Below are 21,182 nucleotides of genomic sequence, written 5' to 3'. Positions count from 1 at the left end.
TTGCCATACTACTCAAGGAAGTATGGACCCCAGATTCTAAAACTAGGGCCCGTGCGGAGAGCTCGGGTCGATCACCCGAGAGACACCGAGTCGTGCCTGGCCTTGCGCGCGCGAACGACGTTTCAACTGGATGCTAATGCTGCTACGGTGCCAATCGTCTATCTTCAAGCTATACACCATTAACATCCCTCAGTGCAGACCTCAACCTAAACAAAACCCTACTAACCTTCACCATATACTTTAGCTATCTCTAGAGCCTGGTTATTTTGCTCGAAGTTGGCGTTCATCATGCCTCCCGGGTTGCGCCAATGCGTCCACGATGTCTCGCCTTACCTCATCTTGTTGATCGCGATCAGCACGTTGGGACCGCTACAGTTTGGCTTCCATCTGGTGAGAGCGGTGTTCCCCCAGACATGTCCTTCGTTTCTGCTGTGTATCTTAGAGGCCAGTCATAGCACAGTAACTAAGTACATAACCAGGCTGAGCTCAATGCCCCACAAGACGTCATAACCTGCCGCAAGAAATCCATCTCGACGAGGATCACAAGCACTCTAATCTCGCTAACCACATCCAAATCCTCGACCGCTGCCCGCACCGACTTGCCGGATTGTATCCCCATGGACAATGCCGCATTCGCTGTCGTATCGAGCTTGTTCACCATCGGCGGCTTGGTTGGCGCTCTCGCCGCGGGTCCAACTTCGTCCGCGAAAGGCCGGCTGCTGGCCATGCGAATCACGAGTCTGTTCTTCATACTTGGATCACTGATAGAAACCGTGGCCTCCTCAATCGCCGTCATGTCGATAGGAAGAATGTTCTCAGGTGTGGGCGCGGGGGCCGCCACCGTCATCGTACCGCTGTACATCAGTGAGATTGCCCCGCCGAAGGAGAGGGGTTTCTTCGGTGTCATGACGCAGGTCAGTATCAATGTCGGCATTCTCGGCACGCAGACCCTCGGGTACTTCTTCAGCTACGGCTCGGCGTGGCGATGGGTTCTTGGTGCTGGCATCATCGTCGGAGCTTTCCAGGGCGTGGGGTTGTTGATCTTGCCCGAGAGCCCGGCCTGGTTGGCGGCGAACAAGAGCGTGACCCAGGCCAAGCGGACCCTGCAGCGCATCAGAGGCGATCATTTTGACATTCAAGAAGAGATTGCGGCATGGCGCGCGGATGGAGAGGTGGTGATACCCGAAGAGGAGGGTCTGCTTAACGGCGCGGACGAGGAGACGTTGTTGGCTCGACGAGACTCCACGACCAGCAAGGCGAGTGGGAAGGCTGGTACTCATCTGGGTTTCTTCGAAGTCGCTCGCGATCCGGTCACCCGTCCGGCTATCATCGCCGTTGTGGGGATCATGTTCTCGCAACAGCTCTGTGGCGTCAACTCTATCATCATGTACTCTGTCTCGCTGCTGGCCGACCTGCTACCCGTTGACTCGGCGCTCCTGACCATTCTGATCTCGGCTATCAATCTGATCACCACTGTGGCGTGTTCCCCTCTCCCAGATAAGCTGGGTCGCAAGACTTGTCTACTACTCTCCATTGCCGGGCAGGGTACGTCCGCACTTTGTCTCGCGATCTCCATTCTATCCGGGGTTAAGATCCTCAGCGCCATCGCAGTCCTCTTTTTCGTGGCCTTCTTCGCAGTTGGCCTAGGTCCCGTCCCCTTCATGATGGCCAGCGAGTTGGTTAGTCAAGAGGCCGTGGGCGCTGCGCAGAGTTGGTGTCTGGCTGCTAGCTATATCGCTACGTTCTTGGTGGCGCAGTTTTTCCCCATTATCAACCAGGCCATGAATGAGAGGTTTGGTGGCGCGGGGTGGGTGTACTTTGTCTTTGCTGCATTGGCTGTGCTGTGTGGGCTCTTTGTGTCGACCAGAGTACCTGAGACCAAGGGGAAGAGGGATGCTGATGAGGTTTGGGGTCGAACTAGGAGATTAGACTGAAGGGGTATCTGTATGCATTGATTCAAATTGGGGGTACATAAAGTTAGGGGGCATCAGCATTCCCATACGGAAACCAGCCTGGCAGAGCCGCATACACAAGCTGATCAATGAGAGTAGCCGCATGCGACCAATGACGGTTTGCCGCCATTGATTTGATCCTTCCAATACTCTCCATGTTCTGTATCGTTGTGTTTTATGATCAGATCATATATACTCACGAAGTCTTCAGACCCCAAAGACCACGCCCCCCATGGTGAGCGCATGTGAGACTTGGGTTGGCGAAGGATGTAAACTAAACTAGAACCGTAAGCGGAATTTGGTTATATGCGACGCGGGTAGTTACTTTTAGTCAAGGCTGGTTGGCAATTTACTTCTACACCACCAACCTACAGTTGTGACACCAACAACACAAGGCGGTAATAGACCGGAATTCGATCGCAGCAAGAAATATTACAGAATTAAGTTATATTATGTAATTAGAGAACTACGATATCCTCTGAATAACTGAAACCGGTGGCGTACTAATGAAGAAACGCGCTCGTGCGTAGCTCAGAGGGCCAGAGGCTGGAATGATATTTGGCTTCCGATATACCAAGACGAGGATTATCATTAGGGGTCATCATTTTCCATGGGGACGGAAATTCTGGTCAGATTACACTCTTTCATGTTTCAGGAAACGATAGAAACAGACGCAACACATTTTGGCAACGCGCAAAAAGCAGTTGGCCTGCGCAATGTCAAGAAGAATATATCGAAATCATTCGGTACAGAAGGGCAGTTTTACAAGACACAACATACATGAAGCTCACCAAGGAGCGTGTATGCCTTCGCGGTGAGGCTTCGCATGATCATGGGTGATAGTGATGGCAGTTCCAACGAGAAGATCAGGGGTTGGGCCGACATAGTGAACTCTACGTTGATTAGCAGAGAACCAATTAAAATCATCCGACAATAATCGACACCCATCATGTTGTCTGCAAAGCCAGTGTTTTTCTCGACTCTACGTTGACATCTTCTGTTCGTTCAGCACAGGTTTGTATCTCTCCTTTTCACGAAACTAGAAAACATGTCGACTTTGAGCCAGGCAAATAAGTAGACGACCGCGACGGAGCTCGTGGGGCAACTTTGCCACAAAATCATGCAGCATATCGTTGTTGATTCCTAACTAGAAAATGCGAAGCTGACCGAAGATGAACTCAAATCTTTCGAACCCGTTCATCCAGTTCTTGAACTATAACAGAAAATCAGCTCCTCAATGAGCCAGCAGATGTTATTGGTGAGGTGCTGAGTAATCTTTATTTGTCTTTTGGCACAATTTCTATTAGTCCGCAAGCAATCAACGGACCTGATGGTCACGGGGAAAACCAATGGTTTAGGAACTGGTGAAAGCGAATTCCGATGGGAGCAGCTATATGGAAAATGCTTTTGACGTTGACAGGGACGAACGGCAAAATGGACAGAACGTGAGAGAAAAAGGCTGCAAAAAAGTGAGAAGAAGCGGAGAAGAATCGGAAGACAGAACAAGCTACACAGACGAAGGACTAAGAATTTGCCACTCCTTATGATAGCCACACTTAGGAAGTTACCGTGGTGGACATGAAGACCACGACGAAGGGATGTCTTTGTTCCTTGCATGCCTGGGTTTCCTTTCTGCTGTATTTCATTTCTTTGACTCATTTTCAAATGTAGGGACTCGGTGTGTTGGGTATACTGTGTCCGCCACGTTTTGATTTTTGGTTTCGTTGCTTTGGTCTGGAAGGTAAAATCTGGAGAACTACATAGATAGCAGTTGAATCGAGTCTATAATCTGCCTGAAAGTCGTCTAGCTCACATGCGAGAACTAACTGAGTTCATAATGCGGACCTTAACGAAAACGTGCATGTAAAAACAAAAAAAAAATTGGTCTGAATCCAATAGGATACTATGAATCATTTTTGAAAGATATGTGTAAAAGCTCGGTACCAAAATAGCCCAACACTGTCGAATTACAAATTGCTCTCTCTCAAGAGCCCCAATGCCTCCGTAACTTATTGTTCTTGATCATGCTTTCAACCTGCATGATACCAGCCCGTACGCCATCCACCACATGCAAAATATCGTACGCAAAGACATCGCCAGACACTTCAGCCGCCGCACTGCGTATGATCTCCTCGAGACCAGCCATGCCCGCGCAACCCATGACGATGCACCCCACGTCGTTCTTCGCTAATAGCCTCTTCGTAGCCGACTTCAACTTATCTCTGACCACAGAAGGATCAACCCCATCATGGAAATCCGAGGCATTCAAACCAGTGGATTCAACGCCTGCAAATTTGCTGTTGCTATTCCCGCCCTCCGACCCGAGGAATCCTATTACACCTTCACTCAAGTGCTTCTCCCAAAACTTGCCGGTGGTAACAATGCCCCATTTCTGCCCCGGTCCCAGGAGTGAGAGGGCAGTAATAATGCTAGCCTCGAAGATTCCAGTCACGGCTTTGGGCAAAGCCCGGATTGACTGTAGTTTGGGGACCAGATCGTGGACGCTGAAGCAGGCGACGAGGATGCCGTCGAATGCATTATGAGTTTCGAAATCTGATAGCACAGCCTCTGTACTTTGTTTGATGTCGTCACCGTCATTGATGCTGGCGGGGGAGGATGCGGGGCCGGTGTAGGTGTAGATCTCGGTAGACTGTGTTTAGCGTAAGTAGCCCAAGGTCTAGCTTTCCAGGTTGCGCAACAAGACACTGACTTGTGGCAAATCTACAGAATCAAGAACGGCCTGCATTCCATCGGTCATTGACTGTGATGAATTGGGGTTGAGGACCAGAATCTTGGTCCGCTTGCCGCGGACGAGTTTGGTGGACATTGTGGGCATCCCGTGTCGATCACGAGTAGAAGAGCTCAATGAGCAGGACTGTTGGCGGTTTGATGAAGTCACTTGATGCATCGTTACCTATATACTTGACTGAGAGTATTTGAGAGCCAATAAGATGCTCCAAGTATCACAGTTAAGTAATGAAAACTGCATCATAGTCACGAGAACCTCAAAATCTACGGCGTTGCATTGCATCATGTGCGGTCTGTCTACAGGTGCAAGTGCAAAACGCCCGGGTGCGGGGAACGCCGGGGTTCTAGGGTTGCAAGAGCGAGCTCAAGCCACTCCCGAAGCTACTTTCAAGGCAGCCACAGCTCGAGCACACCTCCAGTTCTAGCTTTGGGGCGCAACTTAGTCGAGGCTGTGCAACTTGGTAGCAACCAGCCAAGACCGCAACTCCAAGGTGGGACCCCGCCATCATCAAGCTACCAGGCAACTCAATCCCACGATACCGACGAGTAAATCGACTTTGGAGGTAGCCTCTCTCAATCCCAACCTCCCCTTCGCGCCGGCTGCCTGTCATAAATCATGGCGTCTTCTCCGCCCATCGGTAATCCAACCCACGTTCACTTTCCCCATAAACGGGTCGCATGAGCCTAACCTCACCCTTTAGTCCTCGACGGTGGAACTGGTTTCCTCAAGGTCGGTTACGCCGCGCAAAACTTCCCCGAGTTCCAATACCCCTCGATCATCGGCCGGCCAATCCTGCGAACGGAAGAAACGAGCAGCGACAATGACATCGTCATCAAGGACATCATGTGCGGCGACGAGGCGGCGGCCGCTCGCACCATGCTCCAGATTAGCTACCCCATGGAGAACGGCATCGTCAAGAAGTGGGATGACATGCAGCACCTGTGGGACTACACGTTCTTCGAGAAGATGAAGGTTGAGACCAGCGGACGCAAGATTCTCCTGACAGAACCGCCCATGAACCCCCTGAGGAACCGAGAGCAGATGTGCGAGGTCATGTTTGAGCGGTACCAGTTTGGTGGTGTTTACGTGGCTATTCAGGCTGTGCTGGCACTCTACGCCCAAGGTACGTTGCCGTGGGAAGCCAGAAGACGCTAGAAGGAAGAAATTTACGGCCGACAGCAAGCTAATACTACTCCCTCGGCAGGTCTCAGCTCTGGGGTGGTCGTCGACTCAGGCGACGGCGTCACCCACATCGTGCCCGTCTACGAATCCGTCGTGCTCAACCACCTAACCCGCCGCCTCGACGTCGCCGGCCGCGACGTAACTCGGAACCTCATCGCGCTGCTGCTCCGCCGCGGCTACGCCCTCAACCGCACAGCCGACTTCGAAACAGTGCGCCAGATCAAGGAGAAGCTCTGCTACGTGTCGTACGACCTGGAACTCGACAAGCGCCTTAGCGAGGACACGACGGTCCTGGTCGAGAGCTACACCCTGCCCGACGGTCGCGTCATCCGCGTCGGCAGTGAGCGCTTCGAGGCCCCCGAGTGCCTCTTCCAGCCACACCTCGTCGACTGCGAGCAGCCGGGTATCGCCGAGTTCCTCTTCAACACCATCCAAGCCGCCGACGTCGACGTGCGCTCATCCTTGTTCAAGGCCATTGTGCTCTCGGGCGGGAGCAGCATGTATCCCGGCTTGCCGTCGCGGCTCGAGAAGGAGCTCAAGCAACTGTGGCTTACACGCGTGCTGGGCGGCAATCCGGAGCGCTTGAGTAAGTTCAAGGTGCGGATAGAGGATCCCCCTCGTAGACGGCATATGGTTTTCTTGGGAGGTGCAGTGCTGGCAAATATCATGGCGGATAAAGAGAGCATGTGGATCACTAAGCAGGAGTGGGAGGAGCAAGGTTCCAAGGTGCTTGAGAAGTTAGGCCCGCGATAGTGAATCCAGGGGTCGTTGTTTGTGGGATAGAATTATGACTTGTGAAGTTTGAGCCGATATGTTAAAAAGTATGTCATGACCAAGACCATGCTTTGTCTTGCGGACTCGATGAGAGCTGCAGTGCAGGGGTACATGATTCCCACTGATACCATCAGTTGGACAAGTATGCTTCTGTTGATGCCCCTTTCATTGACACGGCATTTCATGACTACACCTGCTCTCCAAACTCTACAGTTCCGGTACAACGATCGAGTGTGGGCCGATCGATAGGTTATGGCTGTGTTCATGATGAAACTATGTACTCGATTCGACCTGGATAATGTCAAATATGACTGATTCAAGTTGCAACTGTTCGACATCGTAGATGTCCACGGGAGAGATGGACAGCCACACTTTGCACCAGCCACAAATCTAGACTCAAGCTTCAACCTTACTCGTCCCGTCTCAGCAGGACCCGCCTCCAAATGTTCATCAACAATTCCCTAATGCTGTTTATTCATTTCTGTTTGCCTATATACCCCAATCTGACTTCTTTGCAATGTGCAAAGTTGAGTCTCGATTTCGAATGTACTTAATTTGACAGCCAACCCAAGAAGGCAAGGCGGCGTTTGTCAGCCTTGGAGCCACGTCGACAACATATCCGAGGCCGCGTGGGGACAGTGTTCCGGAACGTACTTGACGATACGCAATCATGAGTCTCACCAACCCTCCCTCAGGAGCCTCTGCGCCCTCAGGAGCTCGAACCCAAGGTCTAAAACGGAGTGTTCAGGCTGCGTTTGATGGTAAATGATTTATTCCCTTTCGGTTGGGTGGAACATCTCAGACGGGGAAATGCAAGTACCCCCAGGGGCATCCAAGTGGCGAGGCTGATGTTGGAGCCTGATATGGGTACAATAGGCCTCAGGATTTCCTCGTGGGGTGTTTCTTTGGGTTGATCTCAGACACCGTCGTTGGGGAACGTCCGCAGCCGTGGTTGTTCTTAGATGGTGTCAACATTCAGATCGGGTCAAGTGATCGTGAACCATGACGACGAGGACATGATCTCGTACCCAATTTCTTGCTAACAAGTATGCCCCATCGCTCCGAGACACATCTACGAATGTGAACCTGTCGTATTTTCTTCGGCCACCCCTATCAGAGTCAGCACTCGAGTTTCTTCCTCGTATTAACCTCCTCCGAACAAGCTAACAACCGCGCGCAGACCCCAATGACCGCGGGATCGGCAAAGGCTATCAGACCAAAGTGCGCATCATAGACAAGTACAAAATCATTGGCTTCATTAGCAGTGGTACCTATGGACGCGTCTACAAAGCCATAGGCCGTCAAGGCCAAACGGGCGAATTCGCCATCAAGAAGTTCAAGCCCGACAAGGAAGGGGAGCAGATCCAGTATACCGGCATCTCTCAATCGGCGGTGCGCGAAATGGCGCTGTGCTCCGAGTTGAGCAACCCCAACGTCATCCGGCTGGTCGAGATCATCCTCGAGGACAAGTGCATATTCATGGTCTTCGAATACGCCGAGCATGATTTGCTGCAGATCATCCACCATCACACCCAAAATCCACGACACCACATACCCCCGGCGACGGTGAAGAGCATCATGTTCCAGTTGCTGAACGGATGCCAGTACCTCCACGCCAACTGGGTACTGCACCGCGACTTGAAACCGGCCAACATCATGGTCACCTCTACGGGACAAGTCAAGATCGGCGATCTGGGCCTCGCCCGGCTCTTCCACAAACCCCTCCACTCCCTCTACAGCGGCGATAAGGTAGTCGTAACGATCTGGTACCGAGCCCCCGAACTCCTCCTCGGCAGTCGGCACTACACGCCCGCCATCGACATGTGGGCCATCGGGTGCATCTTCGCGGAGCTGCTCAGCCTCCGCCCCATCTTCAAAGGCGAAGAAGCCAAAATGGACAGCAAGAAAACCGTCCCCTTCCAGCGCAACCAGATGCAGAAAATCGTCGACATCATGGGTCTCCCCACCAAGGAACGTTGGCCCTACCTAACCAGCATGCACGAGTACAGCGCGCTGGGCACGCTGCAGGCCCCCATGATGGCGCACCACCACCACGGCGGAGGGGGTCACCACCGGAATAGCCACGCCGCCGCCACCGCCGCCAGCACGAGCCACCTCGAAAAGTGGTACTACAGCACCATTGGCGCGCACTCGAGCACGTCGGCGCCTAGCTCCAGTACGAGTCTTGCTTCCCTGGGAGCGGAGGGGTACAAGTTGTTAGCAGGTTTGCTTGAGTACGACCCGGAGAAGAGGCTCACGGCGCAGCAGGCGCTGCAGCATCCGTTCTTCTCGACGGGGGATAAAGTCAGTAATAATTGTTTCGAGGGATTGAAGACGAGTTATCCACAGAGGAGAGTTAGTCAGGACGACAACGATATCAGGACTAGTTCGTTGCCCGGGACGAAGCGGAGTGGCTTGCCGGATGATAGCCTTGTGAGGCCGGTGAAGAGGGTCAAAGAAGGGTGACGGGTGGATCGGATATCAAACGAGGTGCATTGGGCATGGGAGGCGTTGTAGATAGATAGAGTAACGTACAACCCCACCTTTCCGGCCACCCACCTTTCTGGCCACATATTGCAATCCAATTGAAGGTATTCGAAACAGTATATTCAACGTACTATTATAGCTATTCAGGTACAACCAGCTCTAATAGAAAGCTGTGCTCTAGGGCTTCCTGAGGTATAGATATGATAGATTCTGACGCCTTAGCTGGGTCCAGTATTACCTGATTCCGACGTTGTACCTGGTCTCGTTGCCGTTCTACTTCAAGGGCTCGATCCATCGCTTCCTTAATCTGTACAATGTTACCAAATCGTTCATTATGCCCTAATCGTACCTTCTTACGTGGTTTGGGGCGTAACGAAGTTATCTCGGCTTCTAATGCGTGTACACGTTGGGTCAAAGTAGCGACCTCGACGCTCTGTACATCTAGCCGACGAGTCAGCTTCCGAAACAATAGCCGTTGCGACGATCGCAATGGCGTGATCGCTGCCAGACTCTCCCTAGCTGCTAAGCTAGTCACTGGCGTCGCTATTATTGTCGGATCAAGCCAATTGCCAGCTGTTGGTGGTGTAGTTGGTCGTTCTGATAGGGGGGCTATCGTCGGCTGAGGTCACGATGGATCCAATGGGTATATTCCAGTTGCAGAGAAGCCTGATTGTATATTACTGATCGTGAACGACTTCGTATATGCCTCGATGTATAGCGAGAGGAACGTCGAGTTTTTAAATGAAATAGAACAGTACTCGATCGAGAGAGAGGTCGCTAACGAGCGATAGTACCGCTTTAATGGAGCAAATACGGCGACGTCAAGAGGTTGGAGCCCGTGAGAACAGTGTGCTGGCAAAAATAGTAACGAGATCTTGTTACAATAGGCTGACCACAAAAACTCGACGTTGTCGTGAGCGATATGACCATCTAATATCAAGAGCCGCTGCTCGTCGGGATCAACTGGTTGTGTACGAGGTATAAAGATATCACGAAGCCATCGAACGGCGATATCTGTACTGATCCAACCGTTAGACGAATTAGTATATTGCCAATCAGGTATATCGTCGCAATCGTTAAACCATTGGGCTTGGAGGCTCTTGCTAGTATATATTACTGCTGGGGTCAACGAGTTACCCCTCGCCGATATAGCATGTAATATAGTGACCCATTCGCGGCTTTCGTCACTCCGAACGAATGTTGTATGTTTCTCTGACGATCCGTACACTATACCCTCGATCCCTTCGCCAATCGCGATGCCTGTTTCGTCCATATTCCAGACGTTATGTGGAAAGTAGTCGTGAGCAGACATCAAGGCTTCGTACGTCTCGAAGAAATCGTCGATATTATGATCCCGTCGATAGGCCATCAAATTTCTGACGGTCGAGACGTCGAGATTGGATACTTCCGACCTCTGGATGGCGTTGAATAAAGCGATGAACCCAATGGCGACCGAGGCCCTCTGATCGATGATCCTGAGGTAACAGAATCAACGCCATCTTAGCGATGAATAGCGCCGACGGGCTACGACCCTCGCGATCCATTTCGAGGATCCATCCAATCAGCGCGTCTTCCTGATCCCTAGATAGCTTCATCGACGCGATTGACGCGTCAGAATGGCTGAGGCCATCGCCGAGTCGTAATTGGAGGGTAGAGCGTGGAACGCCCCATCGGAGGGAAGCCTGGCGCTGGGATATCCCTTGATTGATATCGTTGAGAGCGCCTTGAATCGAATTTTCTGAATATCGAGGCATTGTATAATAATAGCCAATACCGACGATAATCTGTTGTGCCGAAGGTTGTTGTAGTTGGCAAATTAGGTGGCCGGAAAGGTGGGGTTGTACGTTAGTAGCAGGGCTACTTTTACCGTTGGTGGAATTGCATATGGTGGCTGGATTGGAACTTGCGTCCCTTTCACATAAGACTAGCTCCGCAGAGTACATTCAGCTCTTATTTTGTCATCTATCCTCAATTCAGAAATGAAGGGGCTGGACTTGCCAAGGGCCAAATATTACAATCTCCCTGTAGCGTACAATGACCTCTCTCCTCCTCTCCTCTGCTCGCCGCCGCCGTCAGACCACAGCCTGGCCGCTTTCCCCAACCAAGCATTTCCGAGTTGCAGCAGCTTCGGTCTGGCGGCTCGATGATATGGTACACCTTGTCCTTATCCGTCCTTCCGACGCGCTTGCTAGCCCCTCGCCCGAAGTTGTAGCCGTAAACCCGCAATTCGCAATGGCCCAAATCAAACATACAAACGGTAGAAACCCCGCAAGCTGGAATCGCATTACATGAAACAATTATTCGCTCTTTCTTCCTTTTCTATCTCCACCACAGCGGTCACCGTCGCCGTGTCAACTGTCGGTCTCCTTCTCTTGCCTTTTTGTCATCAAAGGTGGGGGGGGGGGCATTACTATCCATATATATATATATATGGGCAAACTATAGCAGAACCCGGTTCTGCTCACGTGCTTCTCTCCATTCGCCAACTTCCCATCATCTCGCCGACGCTGCAGGCATACGCTCTCATTCCAAAAGAGAGAGAGGGTGGCCTACTTCTTAGCGGGGGTTGGCGGCGCCTTGACGTTGTTAGACAGCCAGGCCAGGCCTTCGAGCAACCCCTCACCCGTCGTTGCGCATGACGGTACGACGTACCACACCTTGTCTTTCAGCTTGGACAGCTGCAGGGCTTCGGTTACTTCTTGGGGTTTCATCGCTATAGATGGTGATAGCACCGTCAGTTCTCATGTCTTCTCCATGTCTTGCGATCAATCATGGGAGTGGGCTAGGTCAAATCTGACGAGTAGGAAAGAGAAAAGTGTTTGACACTGGGGAATCGAGTACTCACCCTCCTTGATATCCTGCTTGTTAGCAAACACCAACAGCAAGCTATCCTTCATCTCGCGATCGTTGATGATGCGGTGTAGCTCCTGGCGGGCCTCGTCGATACGCGCACGGTCGCTCGAGTCGATGACGAAGATGAGCCCTTGCGTGCCCGAGAAGTAGTGCCGCCACAGCGGCCGGATCTTGTCCTGGCCGCCCACATCCCACACATTGAACTTCACGTTTTTGTAGGTCACCGTCTCGACGTTGAAACCAACCGTTGGGATCGTCGTCACGTCCTGCCCCAGCTTGAGCTTGTACAGGATTGTCGTCTTGCCTGCTGCGTCCAGACCCAACATCAGCAGCCGCATCTCCTTGGATCCGAAGATTTTGCCCATCATTTTGCTGAATTGCCCGCCCATGTTTGCGGCTGTTGGTTCCGGTCGGGGCTGTGTGTGGTTTTTGCGTCCGGGGATTATGCGGTATATCGAGGCCGCAGGTGTGGAAAGGGTGTTGGGATCAAGAGAGAAGTTGTTCGGTCGGGCTTGTTTTTAGCTCAGGGAGTTGGTTGGCCTCGACGCTTTCTGTGGGTGAAGGCTGGGCTCCGTGACCGTGGCAGGTGGTCGGAGTGGTGTCTGGTGGTTATCAATCAATCAATGTAACAGACAGCTGGCGCGTCGTCCCTCCAAACCGCGTTTCGTTTCCTGCGGCAATCGTGTCGTACCTGGCAATTGTAGCTTGTGTTGCGATGAAGACTTCTTTCTGATGCGCAGGTTTGATTGGGAATTTTCATAGATAGCAGACGGACTGACTCAAACACATCAGTGGTAGTGGCACATGGAGTAGCAACTGACGGCCAAGAAAAAAACAAGCCACGGGCAATTCGTAAAGCCTTTCTCTCGCTCCCCTGGGGGTGCTAGCTTTAACCCGAACCCTGGAAAGTGGTGAAATGTTTCAATTTCCCGGACCAAGCAAAGCAGAGCAAAGCTGCACTTCAGCCTCAGGGGTCGTGCATGGGCCAGCTCTGCACCTGATAAGGCCCGCCCGCTTAGCCGCTTTGGGTCCGACCTCGGCGCTTGGGCCAGCAAGAGGTTATGAGGCGTCAAGGGTTGCTACGGTGGGTTGCTGGTTTGGACAATTAGGGAAATTGCAGCCGACGTCATTCACCGAAACAGGAAGAAACCACCGGTTGCGGCTTCCACTTCGACAACTACCATTCAATCTGCCTCGAGAGAATTATCAAAGATCTTAACCTTCACAGCACAGATGACTAGATGGATTCGGCCGCTGCCCCGATTGTTGGACTGCATTATTAGCCTTCGAAACACTCCAACTTCCGTGCTCTACATGTGCAGGGCCAGTGGCACAGTCGCCAATGCGTGCTTAAATGCAAGTGCGAAGTACGAGGTAACAATATTATAACTTTCCACTGAAACTTACCGGAAATGACCGATGCGCAAGTATGACTTCGGGATCAATCGAAACTTGTCAGACACTATAGTCGATGGAAACATGTATAGTATGCGTTCTAGTCAAGCAAATCCCCCTACTGCTCAAGTCACTCTGTGCCTTCAGCAGGGCTGGGCTTTTGCACCATGCATCAAACCAGCCTTGGATTCCAGGACTTGTTCCCTAAATACAGGCTACGTAAATGCGCGAACGGTGACTTCTTTGTTGTCTTGGTTCTCTTCCGAGTCGCTCCCACATCATGAGTATGAAAAGTGAACTGCACCGTAACAAAGTGGCACAATACCTGCGTCTTCCACTCAGTTCCGAGGTACCATGAAAATAGCCTAGATACCTGCGCTATCAGACGTAAAAGCGCTCGTAAGAGAGACATATGAGGCTGACTCTTGGTACTTGGCCTCAGCCAATAAGGATCTATCCACTCTCGACTTGTGTAGGATGTGTTCACTAGTTTGGTAACTATCACTTACCCATGTCGAAGTATGGAGAATCCTTACACATAAGATGCCTCTTGGACGTGATACCTACTATATTGATAGGATCACTATACGTACTTTAGCACACTCTGACGGGGAAGAAATGGCTACAACGGCGTGTTTTATATCATAGAGTTTCTTTGAGCATGGTTTCATGTATGTTACGAGTGGGCGTAATGCATGCACGTTTATGCCAAGATGCAATGTTGGGTTTCTCGTGTAGCGCTGTAGATTGAGCCATGCAATCGCGACCACATTTCCTACCAATTTCCGTAAAATCCATCTACGTCCTTACTCCGCTTATCGCACCCGTCCTTTAGCGATTCGGTGATATGTGTGGCGTGGTAGACAGTGTTAGAGACATAGATGAACAGACTAAATTACCTTTGAAAGGTCCCTAAGGGAAACTCTGACTGTATACATGAGAAGTAGGACGATCCTTGACTCTTGGGCTTTTTTGCGAGGATTCACAGGCCTTCAACCTCATTATAATCGGCACGGTAGCAGCCATGTCTGCGAGGTAATCTCCTACATTCCTCTCTACATTGACTATTCTCTGGGTGCTGATTCCTGTTGTGACGGGTTGCCACAACACCTCCTCACCGTTGTGGGCTCTGAAGGCAACTTTTACCTCAGTCGGCCTTATTTATTTTCCTTCAAAAACACGAAAAGTTGTTGGTTGATGGTCCGTTCCTACATAGCCGAAGTCCAATGGGTCAGAAGGCGGGTGGTGGTGATTCGGCTTTCGCTTGGCGGCAGCTGCAACCTGAGACTCTTCATTGTTGGTAGAGAGAGCGGGATGATAGCTGTGCTGGGTTCTACAGACGACCAGATCATTACGGTAGACTAGTGCCAGGTAGTATCCTTTTCGGAGATAGCAGTCAGCATTGCGTTGATACGAAAGACGGATGTGCTTTTTGTATTCACGTGCCAGCTTCTGAGTTTCTAGTCTGATAGGCAGATACTTATTAATCGTTCAATCAGATGATCAAATGATTGACGTTGCAAGCATTGTTCAGGCGACAAAGATTAGGACGACTCACACAACAAAACCAGACCATACGTTAGCATTGTCTAACAGATAGATTCCAACAGACACTCGCAAAAGTCCACATCAAAGAACAGCTGCGATGCCAAGTTTTCTCCTGCGTAAAGGCCGAACATGTAAATTAGCCGAGATGGAATTAGCAATTTGTATATTGTGACCAATTGCCATTTCCGACGTGTGGATATGCGGACCCGCTTCGGTATCCAATATCGTATATTCCATAGCGGCTAAGGACAAGCTGAGGATCTGAGATCGGGTGGAAAAATGTCAGTGTAGGACTTGTGGGCTGACGCGCTCGTCAAACGCTCTAATCAGCTTCTAACGAACAAGTACTCTGATAACAACAACAACAACAACAACAATGATTAATAGCGAGGCTACCATGGATATCACTGCGACTGCAGTAGGACGTTGTTCTTCTGCAAGAAACTCGGACGTGAGCCCGGGCAGGACTCAGATCAGCCATAATCCAATGACCGAGCCAGAAGAATGAAGTCAACATTCTCATGCCATTAGCGAGCTTCCGAGGTGGGCTTGTGGTGCTGATATAAGACTACAATCCAGCTCATTTGAGACGCCTTCTTGAAGCTCACAGATGGGCACGCATGTATATAGCCTGGAGAATATATCATTCAACATGTCAACGGCAAACATGCCAGAATTATATTGAGAGGCCCCCGAGACGGCAGAGCACGTAATCCTCTTTTGCGGCCTGCTGGAAGAATCGAGAGAGCGCCTGCGGGCCACTATCGCACCATGGCCGCTGCATACACGTAGAGACCTGGCAACGGCGACGGGGAAGCCAGTAGTCAGCGGGACTATCACAAGGTGGCTACTCAGGACTGGCCGGATAGCGCTTAGGCCCGGATAATATCGATCTTCTCGGGGGGGACTTTGTTAGTAGGGTGAGAACTAACATAGTATTGTGGTAGACGTAAGGCAGTCGCTAATAGAGCGAACTTACGTAGCAGCGTATGTATTTAGTCCAGCCATGAGGGCACGGTTTGACATACGGGAGCACTTGTAGAGGTACCGGGGGCTTCGAGCCTACGGCGTATTTAATAATAATATATTTCACTCAGCCATCCAGGCCGAATGTAGGTCAGTTGCAACGCCAGAAATAGAATACTTGCTTATAATGCCCTTGCCTAACTAGCTTGCACGGGGTTTCGGTGTAGGATGAATACCCATGAAACTCATCCTAGCAAGCAGACCTAGACTTAATTGCAAAAATTCACTTTAAAAACGGGGATCATGGTATACCATATTCTGCCTCCCCGACTATACTTGTGTGAATCAGATGGCCGAAACGAATCCGAAATGCCGCATCCAGAGACAAAATAATGTCGCCGCGGGATATGATTTGTCCAATATCAAATCTGAAGTCCAAGTCGATGCATTGACCGAGATTTTGGAAGCCCGTTGAGTTCAGTTGATGGTTTAACTACTTCACATTTGATGTACCTCTTCGAATTTAAGCTTGGCAGAGCGGGAATCCACGCCTCGAGTCAACCCAATCAAACTCCCCGTCACCTTCCGCTGGGTTGAAGAACGGTTAAGTTGATCAAACGGTTATCCACATAAGGCTAGGTTGACTGGTTACCATGGTGGTTGCCATAACTAGCCAGAAATGAATATATCGTCCAACCTCACCAGTGCCGTAATCTCATAGTATTCAGGCAGCTTCCGCGGTGGCCTCTTCTATAGGCTTATCCGGTTAACTTGGCCAGTGAATTTGTACAGCCGTCTTAGCCGCTATAGCCCGTAATAGAGGGTCCCCTAGGCTTGCTAAGCTGGCCCTGTACTAACTTCGTATTATCTAGCCTCCACCTATAAGCCGCTATGAAGATATTATCCTACCGATATATGAAAATAAGCCCTCGTATTCGGCTGATATAGCCTGTACTGTAAGAAAGTCTAGTACTATTACCGAGAGCCGTAGGTGCTTGAAACAGCGTTTATACTAGCAGCGAAAAAGGTCAAGGTAGACTAGCCTTCGCTTATAATCGTAAATAAGCCCGGATCCGGGCATGAAGTGCTCAGATTGCTAGATATTTTGGTCTATGTGGGGCAATAGGTTACAGGCGGCCATTCCTTACATCAAATACCATAACGACATGCTAGATACTACCATATAAGCAATAAAGCTATAAAGGAGCTAGCGGGTTTAGCCGTCGGCCTCAAGGATACGGATAACAGTCTCGAAGTGTGTGAGTATATCCTGTAAGGTAGCTAAGTGTCAGCCAGTCGGCGTCTGCCAAAATCCCTTCGTCGCGGAAGACGCTTGGCAGTATAACACCAGATTTAACAGTACCGACACCGTTGCTTGTACGATTAATTGTATCCCATTCATGCTTCTTAAGCGCTAGAGGATTGCCGAGATTACAGCGAAAGTTCCTAGAAGGCCCGCAGGGGCCTCTAGTACATGCAAATTACTTAAAATAGGGAACACTTAGCCTTGACTACCAAGCCTCTAAATTGATCTGGCTTGATAACCAAAATCTGGAGAATTGATAGGTTTGGTTAGATAGTTGACGTAAACCCTTGGCAACCTGGTTGAAGTGGTTGGGTTGTCTCAAGGCTTGCGGGAATCGGCTGCGCTTTACGAGGGCCAGCGGTGCCTTGCCAAGGCATGATACCTGAGTTCGAAGGATCTGGTCAATGTGTGAGATGACGTTGAACAGTGTAGATATAAACTTCTGATCGTCGGTAATAATACAAGAAACACTTGTATGGGATTACTGGGGCTGGGGCTGTGTCTTATTAGAACCAGCTGGAAGACTGACTTGTCTGCCCCATGCTGACTAGCAGTACAACGAACATTGGTTGGATTTTTGAAGGCACCATTGTATTACTTAAGATTGGAAAAGTCGCATACTATTTTCTGGACGTAGGTGGTTAGGATTACGCGTTACAAACATAAACTCAAATTATGACCTCATGATCGGCAGGGGATTATACGGTTCAATGCGACGGTTGCATGACCATGTCGATCTTGTTGTATTGATACCAAAATAAACGCCTAAGGCTATTTCTACAACTCTGGTATATTTTCTATGGTAGCAAATAAGAGCTTACAACGGTCAGTTGTACAGAGCCAACATCTATATAAGATGGCTAGACAACGCGATTGTTCTCAAGACTTCTCAGACCAAACATCGACAGCTCCGATCCACCACATCTCATTTTAATGCCACATTCGAAGACTTTTGTTCGTCGCCATCATATCTAACACACAGAATTACTTCATTCACAATGTATTTCACCACTTCCCTCGCAGTCTTGGCCCTCACGGCCCTCAGCGCCGCCTCCCCTGCCGCGGACACGGACTCGAAGCGCCAGAACGTTGAGTGGGACTTCAAACTCTTTCAAACCACGGGCTGCACTGGCGCCGCCGACAGATACAGTGGTGCTGGCGACCAAGCATGCACTGCAGGCATTCGAAACGGGAATGCGCTCGCCTGGATAAAGACGTTCGTGAGCGCGGACTGCGAAGTCACTTTGTTCAACGACGTAAATTGTAACAACCTGGTTGACGCTTTTGATGAGGAGACAGAACCGGAGGAATGCACCGCCCCTTTCGACGATGAAGTTATTGCCGCTTATGAAGTTGTCTGTGACTAGGGATGGGTGTAATGGTTTTGCCAGACATCGGTGAGATGGACGCAGACTGGAAGATTCAGGAGGCTGGGATTCGCTAGCGCAGATCAAGGGTACACGATATGAAGGATATGGATGATATGATTTATAGAGAATATCGAAATAGGGGTTGGAAAACAATGCTATTGGTCTTCCACCGGCTGTTAACCGCCCGCACGCAGCCCCCGTTCTCTGTCGGGACAACATGATCTATCATGACTTCATATCGTGGCGGAGAACGTTTGACTGGATTCGTGGATACTTAAATATCAATATAAAGCATCTGGTACATTCTTCGTTCCTGTGAATAAGAATAGAAATATGCTTGAAGACAAACTGGCCAAGAGACATCAGCTGCGTTCATGCTTGATATATGTGGGTGTGCCTGATGAACACGACCAGGATGAAATGAAAAATTTAGCCACGTTGTATCTATGCGAACACCAGTAACCGGCACACTCTCTTTGTCCTGTACCTGAGTAAACTACCGCAGAGTCACTAGCACTAAAAGGGAACTATAACTCTAATGTGCTGGCGAAGCTAACAGTGAGTGTCATATAAATATGCCACTTTTGTGGTAGAACTACTTAATATTGATAGCCGTAGTAGAAGCTCGTGAGGTTGCACGGAAGTGTGCCGTTATCCATCTTGGTCTACCGTCAGTAGCGAATGAGGAAAGACCTCGTCACACCTCACGAGGCTTGTAAACCTGATCGTAACCCTCGAACCTCTTTTGGATTCCTAGGCTGTCATCACTCTTCTTTACCCCGCTGCTTTATCATTCCAATTTACGATATGCGCTTGCCCCAAGTGCGAACGTACCGGCTGAAAGAACTCATCGGCGAAGCCATCCCCCCGTATGCCACCCTTTCGCACACATGGTTAGAGGAGGATTTCTTGTTCTAGGACATGGTCGACCTGAACAAGGCTCGCGAGAAGAATGGATCCGCTGAAAATCCAGAAGGGCCATGAGGAGGCTCGTTCCGATGAGCACAAATGGATTTGGGTTGACACTTGTTGCATCGCCAAGACTTACAGCGCTGAAATATGGGAAGCCGTCAATTCCATGTATGATTTTTAACAGCAAGTCAGTGGTTTGCCACGCCTATCTCAGCGATATCGAGACATGAAAGGATTTCGAGCCATATTTGACGGGGATGCGAAATAACTGCCCAAAGTTCATCCAGTCCGGAACAGATCCACAATACTCCGCTGAACCTTCTTCAAAACTATGCATCTAAAGGTAGGGTTCGTCGGGCGATGAAAGGGAAATTGTAGTACTATTGATCCGCGTTATTACTGTCGGATACGACGTGTGCTCAGCCAGTTTAGGCATTAGCTGTTGATGTATTCTGTTGTGCTTGTGTTGACTCTTGTTCGAGTTAGCATGCTTGGTCTTATATGAAGCCTGTTGAGCCACACTAACTTAGCCACCTATAGATGGTGACGCCCATCTAACAACAAACCAATTGCACCAACATGGTCCTGGACCCTTATAATTGCACTAAAACAATTCCACGAAAGGTATCCTAGATCAGCTTGCCCACCAGTACGGTTAGGAGAGTAGCTTAAGGCTGCCGAAGAGTTTAGGGAAGCTAAGGGCCATAAGGACGATAGCAAGGTATTATCCCGGGATCACAAAACAAAAAGAGACATGAGCGCCTTTAGGACGCCTCACAAGGTCGCTTTAGCATAAAGAAAAATATCAAGTGTGATGGGGAAACAAACCGCCTCAGTAATATATTACTTATATACCTAGATATTCTACATTGTACCTAACCAGTAATTCTACAACTAACTATTATATCCTAATACGTATTTTCACTATTTTCTATAATCCCTATTAACCTTAATTATATACTCATAATAAAGGTTTAAGAAGCTAGAAATTCACGTAGCCACCAATTTGGTACTGCTTCCCACGCTTCTAATTCGCGGCTCTTTACCACTTCCTACAGGGAGTCACTGTTACGGCCCTAGTTTTCCTCATGTTAGGGACACTGTACATAATAGTTTTACAGGGTACAGGCCGGAAGTAGGTTATTGCATTGATGATGATGATGATGATAAAGAGTAATACTTGGTGCACACTGCCAGCAGCGGCCAGGGCTTATATACAGCATCTGGCCAATTGGATCAAATCGGCATCCCACAAGGGCTAGCCCCGTGACAACTCGATATAGTTCTTTATCCAGTCTAAATATTTTCCAGTATTGAGGTCAGGGGAATTAGGCACTTATGGTAGTGTTGATGGCCTGAGGTCATGGTGACGTACATCTGAGATACTTCGAGCACTTGTGCCACTTGGACTCACCCATCTGCACTTCTCTTCTTCACCATTGTCTGTAGCCGAATTGCCAGTATAAGTGTGACCACACAACTGTATATAATATAAATGTTCCGTTCTTAAATATTTAATAGTAGCAGCGTCACTACGCAGAAGCACCGTCCTATACTAGGACTATTCCTTCGCTATCGTCTTACCAGTAAAGACGAATACATCTATCGATAAATATCAGGTTTCGGTATTAATCCAACCTCAGTCTTTTCCTAGAAGACGTCAGGCCCTTAATAATTGCCCCTGAAAA

The 21,182-nt window shown here is 49.8% G+C and overlaps 7 protein-coding genes across 7 annotated transcripts; 5 read left to right on the top strand and 2 right to left on the bottom strand.

Moving 5' to 3' along the window:
- Window positions 1-116: 116 nt before the first annotated feature.
- On the top strand, window positions 117-2,401 carry BCR38DRAFT_363651 (general substrate transporter). The gene is made up of 2 exons (XM_040857207.1): window positions 117-390; window positions 480-2,401. The coding sequence occupies exons 1-2, from the start codon at window positions 289-291 to the stop codon at window positions 1,932-1,934; spliced, it is 1,557 nt and encodes a 518-aa protein (XP_040719177.1). The 5' UTR covers window positions 117-288; the 3' UTR covers window positions 1,935-2,401.
- A 1,415-nt stretch (window positions 2,402-3,816) lies between these two features.
- Window positions 3,817-4,965, bottom strand: BCR38DRAFT_424607 (hydantoin racemase). The gene is made up of 2 exons (XM_040859668.1): window positions 4,663-4,965; window positions 3,817-4,602 (listed from the first exon to the last, which is right to left on the bottom strand). Exons 1-2 carry the CDS (start codon window positions 4,858-4,860, stop codon window positions 3,937-3,939), a joined length of 864 nt encoding a protein of 287 aa, XP_040719176.1. The 5' UTR covers window positions 4,861-4,965; the 3' UTR covers window positions 3,817-3,936.
- A 141-nt stretch (window positions 4,966-5,106) lies between these two features.
- BCR38DRAFT_424605 (actin-like protein 2) lies at window positions 5,107-7,075 on the top strand. Its single transcript, XM_040859667.1, has 3 exons — window positions 5,107-5,338; window positions 5,402-5,824; window positions 5,906-7,075. Exons 1-3 carry the CDS (start codon window positions 5,317-5,319, stop codon window positions 6,634-6,636), a joined length of 1,176 nt encoding a protein of 391 aa, XP_040719175.1. The 5' UTR covers window positions 5,107-5,316; the 3' UTR covers window positions 6,637-7,075.
- Window position 7,076: 1 nt separating this feature from the next.
- Window positions 7,077-9,275, top strand: BCR38DRAFT_424603 (kinase-like domain-containing protein). Its single transcript, XM_040859666.1, has 2 exons — window positions 7,077-7,418; window positions 7,838-9,275. Exons 1-2 carry the CDS (start codon window positions 7,328-7,330, stop codon window positions 9,121-9,123), a joined length of 1,377 nt encoding a protein of 458 aa, XP_040719174.1. The 5' UTR covers window positions 7,077-7,327; the 3' UTR covers window positions 9,124-9,275.
- A 2,418-nt stretch (window positions 9,276-11,693) lies between these two features.
- On the bottom strand, window positions 11,694-12,386 carry BCR38DRAFT_335894 (ADP-ribosylation factor 6; the record flags this gene model as incomplete). Its single annotated transcript, XM_040855417.1, has 2 exons — window positions 11,694-11,857; window positions 11,969-12,386. 2 exons carry the CDS (start codon window positions 12,384-12,386, stop codon window positions 11,694-11,696), a joined length of 582 nt encoding a protein of 193 aa, XP_040719173.1.
- A 5,824-nt stretch (window positions 12,387-18,210) lies between these two features.
- On the top strand, window positions 18,211-18,579 carry BCR38DRAFT_406765 (uncharacterized protein; the record flags this gene model as incomplete). Its single annotated transcript, XM_040858085.1, has 1 exon — window positions 18,211-18,579. One exon carries the CDS (start codon window positions 18,211-18,213, stop codon window positions 18,577-18,579), a length of 369 nt encoding a protein of 122 aa, XP_040719172.1.
- An 810-nt stretch (window positions 18,580-19,389) lies between these two features.
- On the top strand, window positions 19,390-19,675 carry BCR38DRAFT_334683 (uncharacterized protein; the record flags this gene model as incomplete). The annotated part of the gene is made up of 2 exons (XM_040855338.1): window positions 19,390-19,493; window positions 19,534-19,675. 2 exons carry the CDS (start codon window positions 19,390-19,392, stop codon window positions 19,673-19,675), a joined length of 246 nt encoding a protein of 81 aa, XP_040719171.1.
- Between the last annotated feature and the right edge of the window lie 1,507 nt (window positions 19,676-21,182).

The sequence above is a fragment of the Pseudomassariella vexata genome (genome assembly GCF_002105095.1).
Source record: "Pseudomassariella vexata strain CBS 129021 chromosome Unknown BCR38scaffold_3, whole genome shotgun sequence".
Classification (NCBI taxonomy): domain Eukaryota; kingdom Fungi; phylum Ascomycota; class Sordariomycetes; order Amphisphaeriales; family Pseudomassariaceae; genus Pseudomassariella; species Pseudomassariella vexata.
This window is presented reverse-complemented; position numbering and strand designations above follow the sequence as displayed.

Coding starts and splice junctions, on each gene's coding strand:
- BCR38DRAFT_363651 (XM_040857207.1), top strand. CDS start 289: ATGCCTCCCGGGTTGCGCCAATGCGTCCACGATGTCTCGCCTTACCTC. Junction 391..479: donor TACAGTTTGGCTTCCATCTG/GTGAGAGCGGTG, acceptor GTACATAACCAG/GCTGAGCTCAATGCCCCACA.
- BCR38DRAFT_424607 (XM_040859668.1), bottom strand. CDS start 4,860: ATGCATCAAGTGACTTCATCAAACCGCCAACAGTCCTGCTCATTGAGC. Junction 4,603..4,662: donor ATTCTGTAGATTTGCCACAA/GTCAGTGTCTTG, acceptor CGCTAAACACAG/TCTACCGAGATCTACACCTA.
- BCR38DRAFT_424605 (XM_040859667.1), top strand. CDS start 5,317: ATGGCGTCTTCTCCGCCCATCG. Junction 5,339..5,401: donor GGCGTCTTCTCCGCCCATCG/GTAATCCAACCC, acceptor CTCACCCTTTAG/TCCTCGACGGTGGAACTGGT. Junction 5,825..5,905: donor GCTGGCACTCTACGCCCAAG/GTACGTTGCCGT, acceptor CTCCCTCGGCAG/GTCTCAGCTCTGGGGTGGTC.
- BCR38DRAFT_424603 (XM_040859666.1), top strand. CDS start 7,328: ATGAGTCTCACCAACCCTCCCTCAGGAGCCTCTGCGCCCTCAGGAGCT. Junction 7,419..7,837: donor TGTTCAGGCTGCGTTTGATG/GTAAATGATTTA, acceptor AACCGCGCGCAG/ACCCCAATGACCGCGGGATC.